Consider the following 16,534-nt stretch of genomic DNA (forward strand, 5'->3'; position numbering starts at 1 on the left):
AGCAGGGCAAAGGTGTGACGTGTGACGGACGGACGGATGGCCGGTGGAGGTTTTCATAGTAAACTGCTCCCTGACGGTCGCAATTATAAACCAGTAAGACTCCCTAATCGGGAGATAAGCGACCGTTGGTCGCTTATCTCCACAAATATCACAACCTCCACCTCTCACGTCATACGGGCAGCCATAGTTACACCTGGAATGTTGAATCTCCATATATGGAGATAACCTACGCATCACACAAAGTCTGACCTCACCAGCCCATACTTGGGCATGGACGACTTATATCTCCATATACGGAGATGGCCATATATGGAGATACGATGACATCACAGAGTCCACAGCTGATGATGTGGCGTGATGTCATACAATACACATGCCAAACTTTGCGCACACACTCTTTGCCTGCCAATCCACAACCTCCACCTCTCACGTCATACGGGCAGCCATAGTTACACCTGGAATGTTGAATCTCCATATATGGAGATAACCTACGCATCACACAAAGTCTGACCTCACCAGCCCATACTTGGGCATGGACGACTTATATTTCCATATACGGAGATGGCCATATATGGAGATACGATGACATCACAGAGTCCACAGCTGATGATGTGGCGTGATGTCATACAATACACAAACAAGCCCTATATAAAGGGGCAATTCTCACCAGGGAAGAGAGCATTCCCCACTAGCTGAGTATCTTAAGATGGTTGGATGTGATGATAAGCTATAAGCTTAGTTGATCCTGGCGATAAGGTCTGAGTCGAGGAATGCTCTCTTCCCTGGTGAGAATTGCCCCTTTATATAGGGCTTGTTTGTGTATTGTATGACATCACGCCACATCATCAGCTGTGGACTCTGTGATGTCGCCACATCATCAGCTGTGGACTCTGTGATGTCATCGTATCTATGAGTTGGGGAAAAGTGTGACGTGTGACGGACGGACGGACGGACGGACGGACGGACGGCCGGTGGAGGTTTTGGTAGTAAACTGCTCCCTGACGGTCGCAATAATAATTATCATGATAATGATAATGTGTGACATTCAGAACATTCCCTCAGTACATCCACCATTGTCTGTAGGAATTATTAGCTTCAATAAAGAAACAACGAGCACAAGACAGACAAAATATTCGCTTACCTAATAGTCATTAGTAGGTATGTTTCTTGCATTGTTATTTATAATATCACCAGTAAGACTCCCTAATCGGGAGATAAGCGACCGTTGGTCGCTTATCTCCACAAATAGGCCAAAAGTTTGTTTTACCAATTATTACACTCTATGTGAACATTTACATCAACAAATCCCAAGTACTATGCAGAACGACCCATTTCAAGTTTTTAATGTACAACAATATTTAGAAAATAGGTCTACAAGCTGACAGTCCTCGTCCCTTATATTCCCATAGGTTATATGGAGATCTCAGTGTTTGTCAGTCCTTGTTCATTTATGCCCATATATGGACATCTCTATATCTACTGTAACAGTCCTTGTCCCTTTTATGCCCATATATGGATATTCCTGATGTCATCAGTATATGAACATATATGGGCTTTCTGATATGCCCATATATGGAGATCTCTTAACTGTAAGCCCTTGTCCCTTTTATGCCCATATATGGATATCCCTGATGTCATCCGTATATGCCCATATATGGGCTTTCTAATATGCCCATATATGGAGATCTCTGTATCTCCATATATGGGTATAAAAGGATACTTCAGGTCTGACATCAGGTTTGTTTATATTGGGTTGCTAGGTTTGACATCACAAACTCTATGGGCCATCTGACCTAGAAATCTATATTTGGGCATAGATGACTCATCGTGACCTCATCACACGTCGACCGCACGTGTGACGTGCGGTCGACCGCACGTGTGACCGACGGACGGCCGGTGGAGGTTTTCATACTAAACTGCGACCTTACGGTCGCAATAATCTATCTGTCGTATGTGTGTTGTCTCGCTGTGTCAACTAGAGTTCTGCAGAAGCAGCAGTGGCTGCCAGTGACAAGATCTTCGGTGAGATGATGGCCTCAGTTGAGAGAAGGCGCATTGAGGTGAAAGAGCTGATCAGGGATCAGGAGAAGACTGCAGTGGCTCATGCTGAGAGACTCCAGAGGAGTCTGGAGGAGCAGATCGCCCAGCTGGAGAGGAAAAATGCTGAACTGGAGGAGTTGTCCAGCACAGATGACATCCATTTCATTCAGGTTCAACCGTTTATTTTTTCTCACAACATAATCATAACACACAAATGAATAAGAATTGTAAGATGAAAACACCCATAGTTACAAAAATAAGTTTATTCTATATGGACAGATAGGGCTATATCATGTGTGTGTGTGTGTATGAAGCCTGTTGAATCATGTTTACATCCACATTATATTTTACGTGCTTTCGTGTTGTAGGCTATATAAGAAAATATGGTTGTGAGTTGTGACTGAGTTTATTGGGCTTTGCTGCTGATGCAGCCTGCAGCACTCTGTACGGCGCAATATTGGCAGATAGTGGCAATGATTTTGTCGGTGGTCTGTTATTGAGCTCAGTCATTCAAAATTGCACATAGTTGAATTCAGTGATTGACCAGGATCATTTAACCAAGCTGTGTAATAAAATCAGACTGTATAATTGTTGTTGCTGGTGGCAACATGCCACACCAAATGACAATCTCTTTGAATGTCAAGCATCCATGAAGCAAAGGTCACAAGACATGTGGCTGACATTAAAGGGATAGTTCACCTCCAAAATGTTTTTTTTTTCTTTCTTTTTTCTCCTTTCCTTTCCTCACCCCACGGAGACTTGAATTCATGGATATTTTTGAGCAGTGCTTCTGGAAGGAGCTAAGCTCCAACATCTGGATTTGTCCGGTTCCCAAAAAATATCCGGTGCCCCCAAAATATCTTGGCCCAAAAAAGTGACGTGTGGCCTACATCTTTGCACAAAAAGTTGAAAAAAATTATGAATTCAAGTCTTCATGGGGTGAGTAATCAATAGAGGGTATGCGCATGCATAAATTGAGTGGCAAATCGAGTGGCAAAGTGAGTGGCAAAGTGAGTTTAACGTTGTTTAATGCAATCAGATATGACTTTTCTGTTTGGATGTATGGGCTGTCAAGGCCAGAAAGTAGTTTTTGCCACTCAGTAGGTGTTCCCGCATAACTTCCGGGTATGATGATGATGTCACACGTATACCCTCTATAGAAGAAAAATAATGCCATCCCTTTAAGTCATTGCGACCGTGAGGGAGCAGTTTACTATGAAAACCTCCACCGGCCGTCCGTCCGTCCGTCCGTCCGTCACACGTCACACGTCACACCTTTGCCCTGCTCATATCTCCGCATCAGTATGACATCACACCACATGTGTACACACACCTTTGTGTACGTTGCTGTGGCAACAGTCTGTTGTTGCTGGTCTGTTAGTGTACGTTAGCAACCACCTTAGCAACCATGGTTTTACCCTAGCAACCAACTGTTTACCCTAGCAACCAACTGTTTACCATAGCAACCATGTTTTTTTACCCTAGCAACCAACTGTTTACCATAGCAACCAGATATGCAGAGCAGGGATCTCCATATATGGGCATAAACAGTGACATCACACTGATGTCAGATACTCAGAGCAGGGATTTCTCCATAATATATGGGCATAAAAGGGATTCTGTTAGGGATCTCCATATATGGGCATAAAAGGGATTCTGTTAGGGATCTCCATATATGGGCATACAAGGGATTCTGTTAGGGATCTCCATATATGGGCATAAAAGGGATTCTGTTAGGGATCTCCATATATGGGCATAAAAGGGATTCTGTTAGGGATCTCCATATATGGGCATAAAAGGGATTCTGTTAGGGATCTCCATATATGGGCATAAAAGGGATTCTGTTAGCTGTTAGTGATCTCCATATATGGGCATAAAAGGGATGCTGTTAGGGATCTCCATATATGGGCATAAAAGGGATTATGTTAGGGATCTCCATATATGGGCATGAAAGGGATTCTGTTAGGGATCTCCATATATGGGCATAAAAGGGATTGTATCCCAGATGATGCGCTGTTAGGAGATCCACACTAACAGAATCCATATATGGTCCTACCGACAGCTGCTATAAGCCAACCCTGGCGATAAGGTCTGAGTCGAAGAAATGCTTCTTTCCTGGCAAGAATTGCCCCTTTATACTGTAGGGCTCGTTTGTGTATTGTATGACATCACGCCACATCATCGGCTGAGGACTGTGTGATGTCATCATATCTCCATATATGGAGACATAAGTTGCTCATGCCCAAATATGGGCTGGTGAGGTCAGACTTAGTGTGATGCGTAGGTTATCTCCATATATGGAGATTCAACTTCAATGAGTAACCATGGCAAACTGTCAACTGCCCGTATGTCTTGATAATTGGTAAAACAAACTTTTGGCCTATTTGTGGAGATAAGCGACCAACGGTCGCTTATCTCCCGATTAGGGAGTCTTACTGGTTTAATGTGCGTATTAACTTAGTGATCTGTCTGTACTGATCTATGTATCTCTCTGCTTGTCTCTCTCCAGAGCTTCAGGTCTCTCTCTATGTCCACTGCATCTCCAGTCTTGCTCAGTATCGCTCTGCGTCCTCTGACGTCCTTCACAGATGTGAGTGATGCTGTGTCTGGTCTAAGAGACAAACTAGAAGACATCCTGAAGACAACTTGGCCACAAATATCAGACAGAGGTGAGATGAACATGTTCTGTGACACCAGTCATCGTACTAAACAGTAGCAAAGTCCCAATTCATTTGCTGCCAAGGGGTCAACTTTGTTTTTGTTTGTTTTTTAGTGCTGAACCACCTTCTGTCTCAAAGGTTGTAGGTCCCTATATAATACAAGCACACAAAACATTAGGCTTCCATATCTACTGTATATTTTACCAACATTGTGTTCGATGTTCCAGTCAAACTTGAATGAGTTACTTCAACAACTAGGCCAATAGTTGCTTTAATATAGCTGTTATGGGAACAAGAAGAACATGTTGAACGGCATTCAACGAGCATTGTCTTGTGCAGAACCCTCATGCAATGGGTAGACCGCAGTCTTAGAATAGCTCTAAGCACATTCCAGCTATGTAGCAGTTATACCAGTTTTTGTAGATCACACTACCTGCAGACTGTGCTCACTCTTCACCTTGTCAATCTAGACCTGAGAAAGTCTTACACCATGCACTATGCTCTAAGACCACCAAGGAAGGTAGAGTATGCCAGTGGAACAATGGCTGTCTGTCCGCGTTGTCTTGCATCTTCAATACGACAAATATACGGCAACATTAATGAGACTCCCAACACTTACAAGTCACCAATCATTCAAATTCTTGAAAGAAAATAATGTGAATATTTAGGAAAAAAATACAAAATGTGCCATGGACTAGTCTTGCCATGGACACGTTTGTCTGTGTACAGACATGCTGATGACCCCTGAATGAAAACAAGGATGTATAAAGGTGTGACAATGTTTCTATTAATGTGGGTTCTTCTTTGAACGCAGGTGTACTTTCGAGGTGGCAAGCTGACTCACTGATGCCGAAGACCAGAACTGACTTTTTGCAATGTGAGTACATATTGATCAGTAGTGTAGTGATGACTGCAACACACACATACACACACACACACACGCACACACACTCGGCTTTTTTTTTTCAATTTCTGCACAGTAATGCTTTTTTTTCTCTTTCAATTCCTGCAAAGTAATGATTTTGGACATACAAAGACATAAAATTGTAACCTTGTAGTTCAGTTATAATTATTATATTATAGTTATAATTATATTTATTATTATTTTTAATTTGTTTGGTGAAATACATTTTGGTGGTGGTGGTGATGATGAGGATGATGGATACCTCATGTTTGGGTACGTCTGTGTGTTTACTGTCTTCTTTTCTCAACAGATTTCCAACCCCTCTCACTGGACACGAACACAGCACACCGAAACCTCCGTCTGTCTGAGAACAACAGAAAGGTGACATGGGTGAGGCAGGTTCAGTCGTATCCTGCTCATCCTGACAGGTTTGATGACAGGAAATATGTTTTGTGTACAAAGGGTCTGACTGGGTGTTTTTACTGTGAGGTTGAGTGGAGTGGAACAGTTGACATAGCTGTGATTTACAGAGACTTCAAAAGGAAAGGGAACGATACTGAATGTTATCTTGGATGGAATGAAAAATCCTGGACTCTGGAATGTTATGATGATGATAACAAATACATTGTCAGACACAATCGTAGGCACACTGATCTCCCTGTCCGCCCCTCTGGCTCCCACAGAGTAGCTATGTATTTGGACTATGCTGCTGGGGCTCTGTCCTTCTACAGAGTATCCTCTGACACACTGACACACCTGTATACCTACCAGCACACATTCACTCAACCCCTCTACCCAGCGTTTAATATTATGGATGCTGGTTGCTCAGTCTCTTTGTAACAGGAGAGATGATGGGCCTCATTCATGATGCTTCGATGAGCACCCCACCCCCCCTTTATTCTTGATTTTCTTGTGCTGGGTAGTAGGTAGGTAATCAGGTGTAGCTGTTACTAGAATCTGTTATTCTTCATGCAAAATCAATTAGCCTACAATAGTGAAAAACCTCAAAAGATTGAACATTTGTCATAACATAAAAGTAAAGCAAAATGATTCATGTAAAACTTTTTATTATGCAATAGGTTATAGACATAAGGCAATATATAGACATGATGCAAGAGCTACATATTATGTCCCTCCTAATGTTTGCCTAAAAAGTCATATGCTTCCCCCTCGGATCAATATAAAGCGGTCAATAATCTATCAGGCAGTGTGATTGCAGCATTCTAGTGTATCCTGGATTCTAGCTTTTTTTCCCTACCTTTTTCTCTACCTGGGTGGAAACTTATACTATTATCCTGCCATGGTGTGCTAGCCTATGGTCATGTATATTTTTGAACTTTTTTCTTTTCATTTTCACATGAGAGCAATATTGTATTTAGCAGATCCATCCCACAAGGGACTGCTTGCCAAATGCACTGATCTACATGTCCTCAAGGCGTTGCAACATGATGCCTTGTAAGCTTGCAGATCTGTTATTTTTGAGAGACTTAGTTGAAGCATGGTTTCACATTGGGTGAAGTTGGTTTCACGTTGGGTATTTCCTGTTGCTTTGTATGGTGTGAAATGGGGTGCAGATTGGAACAATGCAAACGATCTATCCATGAATGTGCTTTTCATTTACGAACAGCTTAGATTCATCATTTGACCAATCTATATAGTAATAGGCCTAACACATGATTGTATTGGTGTATTGTGTATGGATTGTGAGATGGGTTGTACAATGTTGTGCTTATTAAGTCTTCTGTAATTCTTTGTGCAGCCCTTTAGTAACCTGTGTAAGGTCTACATGCTTTGTTACATCAAATAAAAGCAATCAGAAAGTCACCTCTTTTTGCTGAGTGCAATCCAAGTGAATGTAATAATAAGGAGCACACGGCACAAGAAACCTGAGACTTGAATACATTCTAATTTCGAACCAAGGACCAGTAAGCTGAGAGATTCATGTTCATGTGTATTTTCAGACATTTAACCACCTAAAACCTAAATGATTATTAACCTTGGCCTTTGCAGTCAACATAAACAATATTAACACCTACTGAAACAACACATGATACTGGCATGTTTAAAGGAGCTATAGTCAACTTTTTTATTGTAGGGCCGACACTTTGTTTACATCCTAGTCTATAGACTATAATGTAAACAAAGTGTCGGTCTGACAATGGCCAAAATGATTATTTTATCGTTATTTTACATTTTTTGTGGTCATTTTTTAATAGAAACACATATATGAAGCTTATTTTTTTATAAAATATTTTCGAAACATTATTTTTATTTTAGCATCCGTTTTTCAAGAAAAAGTTGACTATAGCTCCTTTAAAGAAAGCAAGTTCACATGCTGAAATACATTAAATTAAGGTAAAATGTTGGGGCTGAGGTTGGGAATTGAGGGCATTGTTCACAGGTGGCTCAACTTTTGACCTTCAACTTGATCAATATTCACTCATACAGGTATGTGTTCTAGGGCATTCACGAATAGTGATTTTTAGTATTCGAATTATTCGACCTCAAAGTATTCGAATATTCGACAGGACTGTCCAAACTGTCAAATATTAAGCAAGAGGCGAACATTGTTGCGAGGCGTTGTGAACATGTTGATCGGCTATTTTCACAATATTTATCTGCAGAACCGAGTCACATTAAATGTAATACCTACAATTCCAAGTGCTTGTCAGGGTGGTGGTCCCCAGTTCAAATATGTTTATTTTGGGGGTCACAGACTAAAAAGGTTTGAGAACCCCTGGTATAGAGCATTAACAAATTCATCCACCAGGGACATTGACAACTCATTCTTATGACTTCTATCTAGCCAAGTTTTATAAACTATATATTTTTTAAAGAGAAAACAATATAAAAAATAAGCGAATATTCGACTTCGGTGAACAACGTCGAATAGTGACTTTGATATTCGAATATCCGAATATTCTAATATTTGGTGAATGCCCTAATATTTGGTGTTCAAATGCAAAGGGATTAATTCATAGAAAACTTGAACAAATCTTGAAACAGCTGAAGGGAATGTGAAATGCAGCTGGTTTTATTTAACTGGCGTTAATTGTAAGAACTGACATACTAGCTCTTGAGTCTTGCTCTACAATAATAATTCGTAAATAATCCTTGCCGAGCCATGACAGGAGCTTATCTCCTGTTTCCTTAGCGTGAGGCAGCTTGATGTACACCCCCTGGACATGACACTAGTATGTCACAGCCACAGGGACTTGCCTCAATCCAACCCTTGATGCTGAGTGCCAAGCAGGGAGGGACTGGGTCTGAGTCTTTGGTATTACCTGGCTTGGGATCAAACATTGACCTCCCAGTCTCAGGGTGGACATGCACTCTAACCACACGGCCACTGAGCTGGTAATAATAATACATATGATACTAATAATGGCCCAGATGTATAAGTACCCAATGGTGCTTTACATATAATGCTAATCTGCTAAGTGGTGACTCTAGCAGCTATAAAGTATTGGGTATATGCTATCTATTAATGTAGTTCCACTGCGCCAGTTTACCACTTACTTACCAAACCTGGTGGTATCCCTGCAGTGTTACTTAATGACCTGCAGATGGTGCTACATTTAAAGGTATATCACATGAATAGCACACACAGCTGGTGGAGAATAAGCCTATTAATGTGTACCATTTCACTGCTGTCATTAAGGCCTTTTTAGAGTTCACCACAGCAGTCAAGGAACTTTAAAATAATCTTTTAATAACAAAGGAGTGCATTTGATTTTTATTTATTTGAGGGCTCTACATTATGTGTACGACAAATGGTGCTTTATATATTGTATTCTTTATTTAATACATATTTAATATTTTTGTGCTTTTTGACGCATAATCAAATGTTTAATGGTCATGATTCACCAGGAGCATGGGTGGCTTGGTTCCAGGCTTAAAATAGTATAAAAGTTTAAAACCCAGTAGGCTAATGTTTTTTTTTTTTAAATAGAAATGTCAACTCATTGTGACTTTCTAATCATTGGATTCCATTGGCATATTCATTTTGAGTTCTTGTCCTTTCCCAGACTCAGGAATGTCCTTTAACAGCCTCTGCAGACATTTTCAAGAACCATCTAAAACACTACCGTTAAACAAGCATTTGTAGAATGTATTTCTTCCCCTCCGGGTGTGTAATATGTCTGCCGTTTTGCTTCCTGGAGTTTTATTATATTGTTTAAAATGTGGCTTTGAAGTTTGCAGATCTGTACTGCATTTGTCTTAATGTTTGAGCAGGTAATTAAACTGGTAAATAGATTAATTTGTTTTATTTTCAGTGAAGACGAGATCAACTCAAATGCAGGTAACAATAGAATGCCACTACACCTCATTCCATTAGTGAGTCAAGTGTCAGAGCTGTCGGAAAGCTTGAATAAGCTTCAATAATAGCCTGGTCAATGGGTCCGGTGTGCAGCCCATGCAGTACCTGCACATTAAAACTATAGGTAGAGTAAATATTATACAGTTAATAAATGCTTCGATCCTGGAGACTGAAGGGGTATTTTTGCTCTCTCAGTCCCTTCATATTTTTCTCCAGATTACCACCATTGTGGATTGGCAGACAGCTTACTGAAAAACAATCTTAATGATATTAAGTATAGTCCTACATTTTGGAGCTGTGTGTGCCAGAGCATTTTAAACACCCTGACTGAAACACACACCCTCCTTTAAACAATCCAGATTTCAACTGTATACTTCAAAACAAGCACAGATTGTGCATGATGGTGAATGAAGTCATGCGGTTGTTTTACCTACATAGATGATAGATGATATGACGGAGAGATTAGGCTTGCTTTATTATAGCTCATGGGGACAGTATGGACAGAGGCACAGAGTGGACAGTAGAGGCACACACCTTGTGTGACATCACGTCCGTGTGTGTATTGTAGGCCTACTGCTTCACTGGCTGCATCTGGCCCATGAGCTACCAATTTGACATCCCTGTTTTAGTAGATCTCAGCCTACATTTTTGAACATCATTCACTGACATTTATTTTGAAAGGTGTTGAAAGAATACAAGACTCTCATTGCTAGGTATAGGTATCCTTTTGAAAATCACTATGGCATTTATTTAATCTAAAATGAATGCACTTTAAAGCATTGATATCAAAACTCAATATGTCAGCGAAAAATAGCTCCTGTTCACTTTGTCTTACAGTTCTCAAATTCTGCCCGAACCCGATCGTACCTGAACCCGACCCAACCTTAGGGTAGGGTAGGGCCTAAAATGTATGCTAATTAGTCGGGCCAGGAAGGGCCTCGGGCTCAATGAAAAAAGAAAATGTATTTTGTTATTTTATTACTATTATTACTGTGATAGAATTCTTTCCAAACCCGACCATACCCGACCACCCCGACGTTTTCGGGCCGGGTAGGGCCTAAAATGTATGCTAACTAGTCGGTCTCGGGCCGGCCAGTTAGGGCCCAGTTAGGGCCAGGTAGGGCCTCGGGCTCTACCTGAAGCCCTACCTAATTTTCAGGAATCCTCCGCCCATTTTCTCTTCATCGTCAGTAAAACAGTTTACTGACAGTTTGCTCTGCTCTGACAGTGGTGCTACAAAAGCTTTTTTTCTCTGTCAGTGTGTGTGGTGCTCAGTAAAACCTTTTGTCTCTGTCAGTGTGTGAGTGGTGCTCAGTAAAATGGCACAGCGGCAGCATGGAGTTGTTCCGGACCAGGATCACTACTGCTGCTGTACTATCTGCCTGGGCCGTCTGACGGAACCAGTGACTCTACCCTGTGGCCACAGTTACTGTAGAAGCTGCATTGAGGTTTGCTGGGACCAACAGGGTGAGCAGAAGAGAGACTACAGCTGTCCCCAGTGCAGAGAGACCTTCAGTCCAAGACCTGTACTGAGGAAGAACAACATACTGGCTGAGGTGAGTGGATTCTTACTTTAATGATCATGTGTGGCTAGATCTGATTGAGACAGAGTAGGCCCTACTCCTGGGAACAAAAAGAAAAACACCTTACAACATAATTTACCGTCCAAAATGCTTTAATGCCACAGCCACAATCCAGAAATACCAGGCTACCCCTCACCTAAATATTAGAGCCTAAATCAGCATGTAAATATGAAATAATGATCATGGTGTTGGGAGCGCCCCCTCATAGACCATAGACCAGGGGGATACAAAAGAAGGAATGTAAACACCTTTCTTTGCTCAATGTGCCCTGAGATTGAAATCTAGTCGTTGAATAGAAGTGTGAATGATTATTTTAGAGTCAGAGAGGGGTTTGTCGGACTAAGCAATTTTAATTCTTTAAGCTTTATTTTCAAAAGCAGGTGGGTCAATCTAAGTAAGCAATAACTGATGGATGGATGGATAGATTGATGGATGGATTGACTGAATACTTCATTGACAGTTTGCAAATAATACAGTGGTATGACTATTAGTACTACATACCACAGTCATTTTCAATTAATTGAATACAAAAGGCCCCAATGTAAACAGGCCCTTGTGCTTTCTTGGGTTTAAATCCTATTAGTAGACCTTGTATCTGAACTGTACTGAGCTTTTCCTATGCAAACTGCTAATAAAGGAATCAATCATTAAATCAATCAATCAATCAATGTAGGAACATTAATATTTGGGGCTTTAATCCTTTTGAACTATCTGCTTATATTGTACTACATACTGATCATATGTACGCCATAAAAAATACAACATATTATTTTAAAGGTGTTTATGTTGTACAACAACATAAGCAGTCAACACTCCACAGTATGCAATTCAAAGGTCAAAGCCACATAGTGTTGAGATTGTAGGACATTCTATAATGTTTGTGTTTTCATCATGAACCTCATATTTCCCATTGCTGCTGTTATTGTTGTTTTGTCATCAGTGAGTGACCCCCCCCCCCCCCTTTCTGATTACTTCCAGGTTGTGGAGAATCTGAGGTGTACAGGAGGCCAGTCTTCTGCTGCTGAGGCCAAATCGGATCGAGCCACTGCCCGACTGCAGGACATCACATGTTCCAGTCATAATGAGCCAAAGAAGGTGTACTGCCGCACAGACCAGCAGTGTATCTGCCTTCTGTGTGCCATGGATCACCATAAAGGACATGACACTGTGTCAACATTAGCAGAGAGGACTGACAAACAGGTAGGACCACAATAACTTGTTGGACAACAAATAGGCTTATGTCCATTATTTGAAAAATCAAAGTGGAAAGAACTAGTATGTACCGTACACATGAATTCAAATAAGAAATGAGGTGGATGTTTTGGGGGGTAAATGAATACATTTGTTCAATGGCTTCTGTTTAAAACCAAAAACCAAAGAGAATGATGTGATGTAAATTATGATTTTATTTAAAGCTATACTGTGTAAGTTGCTCAACTTGTGGTCAGTAGCTCTATAGAAAACCTCGGTCGCGTCCGCGTCTTTCGGACGTTTTTCGGTTCTCACACCCCCGCGTCTGCCTCCACCTCGCCGAGTTCTATCTTTTGAGGGGTCCCTGGTTCCTGTGCGTTCAGCCATTCCGGAGATACACTCCTTCACTCATGCTTCACGGTGCACCCGAGTTTAGAGACACACGGGAGACTACAAATATGCCCGCCCTAGCGACCCCACTCCAAGATGCGCTGTGATTGGCCGGCAGTGTATAACCCTCGCTGTGATTGGCCGGTAGTATGACAACGTCATTTTGCCGCGAAATTCTCCCCCCCTCACGGCTCATAGAAAACATATAAAGAGAAGGCTTTTGAAGCAGAAAATAACGGAGTGGGGGTTCTAAAACTTTAGCGATTTAACAGTTAGGACCATTTTAAGATTTGTTTTATAAAAAAAGTTACATGGTATAACTTTAAATGTTTGACTGACTTAGTTTGTTGACTTCAGATGATGCGTGGATGGAATTCAAACGGTCTCTTCCTACATTGATTCCTTGCAGAAACAGGTGGTGACGAGTCAGCAGGAAGTCCAGCAGAAGATCCAGGAGAGAAAGAAGGAACTGAAAGACCTCAGACCGTCCATAGAGACTCTGAAGGTGAGTTCATGAAAGACTGAAAGACCTGAGCCATAGAGACCCTGAAGATGCTGAAATCATGCTTATAGTTTCTGACATAATGTTATTTACTGTGGATGGACAAACAGAATATTCACATATATAGCCTAATGCTAGTCACTAGTTAGGGATGTTTCTTGTATTGTTTTTTTAATAATATAATCTAATATAAGATAATGTAATAGCATACAGTAATGCAATCTGTCCGTGCGTGCGTGCGTTCGTTAGTGTCTCATCAATGTGTATTGATGTCTCACTGTGTTAACTAGAGTTCAGCAGAAGCAGCAGCCGACGCCAGTGACAAGATCTTCGGTGAGATGATCTCCTCAGTTGAGAGAACGCGCAGGAAGGTTAAAGAGCTGATCAGGGACCAGGAGAAGACTGCAGTGGCTCATGCTGAGAGACTCCAGAGGAGTCTGGAGGAGCAGATCGCCCAGCTGGAGAGGAGAAATGCTGAACTGGAGGAGTTGTCCAGCGCTGATGACATCCATTTCATTCAGGTTCAACATAATCATTAAAACACACAGACAAACACAGGAAAGAATCAAGAATAGTATGATGAAATAACACCCATATTTATAAAAGGACGTTCAAGTGTACTGTATATGCACACATTGTTGAGAAATAAGCCCAGGAAAGGTGATTGGTCTTTCTTTATCATCCTCTGAGGATTATGAAAGTCTGACACCTCATTACTCTGTGTGCGGTTAGGGTTAGAGATAGGGTTAGTAATGGGGAGAGTCGGACAACGTCAGAGTAATGACACATCGGAACAACAACTTAGCAGATGACATGAAGCACTGGTTACAAGACATGTGACTGACATTAGGTCAGTTCCTCTGCGTATTAACTGGCTGAGCAACACAGAAAACCGTTTTGATCAATGTATTAATATATTGATCTCTTATATCCTGTTTGTACTGATCTACGTGTCTCTCTGCTTGTCTCTCTCGGTCTCCAGAGCTTCAGGTCTCTCTCTATGTCCACTGCATCTCCAGTCTTTGTTCCCCGTCCCCTGACGTCCTTCACAGATGTGAGTGAGGCTGTGTCTGGTCTAAGAGACATACTAGAAGACATGCTGAAGACAACTTGGCTACAGATATCAGACAGAGGTGAGATGCATGTTTTGTGTCTTTATTGGTCCACCAGTCATCGTAAAAAGTCATAATTAATTTGCTGCCAAAGGGTCGACTTTAGTTTTTTTTCACCTCATCTATTGCCTCTATGTTGGTATGTTGGTCTTAACTACATAAGCAGGTCAACAAGGGCATTTAATGAGATAGACCAAAAAAGTGGTAAAGCTTGTGATGACTCCTCGTATTTTATTTTGTGTAGATGTGTGAATGACTTACACTTGTGTAGCCACATTGTGCGCAATTAGAGCAATTGAGTAAGACAATCTCTTTCAGCACCGGATGGAGCTCCACCGCCACAGGTGTATGACCATCTACAGGGGCTCCCTCCGAGAGCGGCCCAGTCCCTTTCCTCTCTTTTTGGAGGACATCCCACCCAGCGTCATCAACGCAGAGGCGGATCGAGAACGAGGGTACAGCAGGACCACTTACAGGACCTCCCTCCGATGTCCTGGTCCTCCAGCGAGGACGATTCCAGCGAGGAGGAGGGTGCGGCAGGACCACCTACCACCACGTGGCAGACGAATCAGAAGAGGGCTACGCAGTGGACCATGTCCACTATACCCGGTCCTACAGCAAGAAAACACGGTAATTAACTTTTCCTCTATGCCCCTCACTGAGGTGGCTGTGTCCCCCCCTATCCTTTGCTACGACCAATGAGTTTGATACTTTAATTGATTTTCACAAATATTTTCGCTCATTGAGGTTTAGGAAACGTTTCCATCCCACCGTAATAGCGATTCTATTGTATCTCCTGACAATGCACAGGCTGACGTGAACTCAGTTGACACTGCATTTGTTAATACTCTTTCAGAAATAAAATCTACATTCTTGCTAGAAATAGAAAGGAGCTCCAAAGGTGGTTGAACACGATGGGGTGCTCTGAAAAAGAGAGAGAGAGAGAGAGAGAGAGAGAGAGAGAGAGAGAGAGAGAGAGAGAGAGAGAGAGAGAGAGAGAGAGAGAGAGAGAGAGAGAGAGAGAGAGAGAGAGAGAGAGAGAGAGAGAGAGAGAGAGAGAGAGAGAGAGAGAGAGAGAGAGAGAGACAGAGACACAACTATTTTGAACTCATTGAACTTGTTCTCACTACTAACTACTTTAAATTCACATAATAATATGGATAACTCGAAATTAAGGGTACAGCTACCATTTACTCTCGTACCAACATTATATTGATGACATTTTTATCATTTGGAGTCTTTTTCACCAGCATCTAAATTCATGTGCATTCATGCAGTTTTTGTTTACAAGAATTGCCCTCTTTGTATAGAAATCCATGCCTAGTTGAGTGCTGTGCCCCACACCAAAAATAGCCGATCTACAAACTTACAACATAAGTACCCATTTAGGCCTAACCTATAGTTGGGGCTAAATCAGAAATAGCATACAAAAACAAATATCTTGCTACATACTGTACATGTACCGTAAGCCCCTCCCAAACAGCAAAATGTGTTCCCGGCCTGAATGGGTTAAAGTAAAGTTAACGCTGCTGTATTTTTGCCCAAAGTACCATTTTAGAAATGTCATCCCCTGCCTCTCTAACACTCTCCACTTCTCTGATGCCTATTGCCTGTATTGTATCAGATCTGATGAAGACCCGCCAGGGTTGAAACATTGTTATTCTAATACATTTTCTACTTCTACTGGGAGCTAATATGCAGTGTGCAGATGTGTCCCTTACTCTTCTATTATGATGAACCCCCACCTTCTAGTAAGTGCTTAACTAGTAACTAGTTATGAAGTGCAAGTACACACACACTAAACAATAATAGGCTTCCATACCTATAATTT

The 16,534-nt window shown here is 41.5% G+C and overlaps 1 protein-coding gene across 1 annotated transcript in view; it reads left to right on the forward strand.

Moving 5' to 3' along the window:
- Positions 1 to 16,534, forward strand: part of LOC308280241 (uncharacterized protein) — a gene marked incomplete at its 5' end in the record, with an annotated part of 42,145 nt that overhangs the window by 17,878 nt on the left and 7,733 nt on the right. Inside the window, 10 exons of the mRNA XM_080720502.1 lie at positions 1,980 to 2,210; positions 4,550 to 4,709; positions 5,515 to 5,577; positions 5,915 to 6,440; positions 11,241 to 11,481; positions 12,487 to 12,708; positions 13,499 to 13,594; positions 13,882 to 14,112; positions 14,574 to 14,724; positions 15,022 to 15,333. Coding sequence (XP_080576628.1) covers positions 1,980 to 2,210; positions 4,550 to 4,709; positions 5,515 to 5,577; positions 5,915 to 6,440; positions 11,241 to 11,481; positions 12,487 to 12,708; positions 13,499 to 13,594; positions 13,882 to 14,112; positions 14,574 to 14,724; positions 15,022 to 15,333 — 2,233 coding nt within the window. The remainder of the gene's footprint in view (positions 1 to 1,979; positions 2,211 to 4,549; positions 4,710 to 5,514; positions 5,578 to 5,914; positions 6,441 to 11,240; positions 11,482 to 12,486; positions 12,709 to 13,498; positions 13,595 to 13,881; positions 14,113 to 14,573; positions 14,725 to 15,021; positions 15,334 to 16,534) is intronic.

The sequence above is a fragment of the Nannobrachium achirus genome, assembly GCF_963921795.1.
Source record: "Nannobrachium achirus genome assembly, chromosome: 24".
Lineage (NCBI taxonomy): Eukaryota > Metazoa > Chordata > Actinopteri > Myctophiformes > Myctophidae > Nannobrachium > Nannobrachium achirus.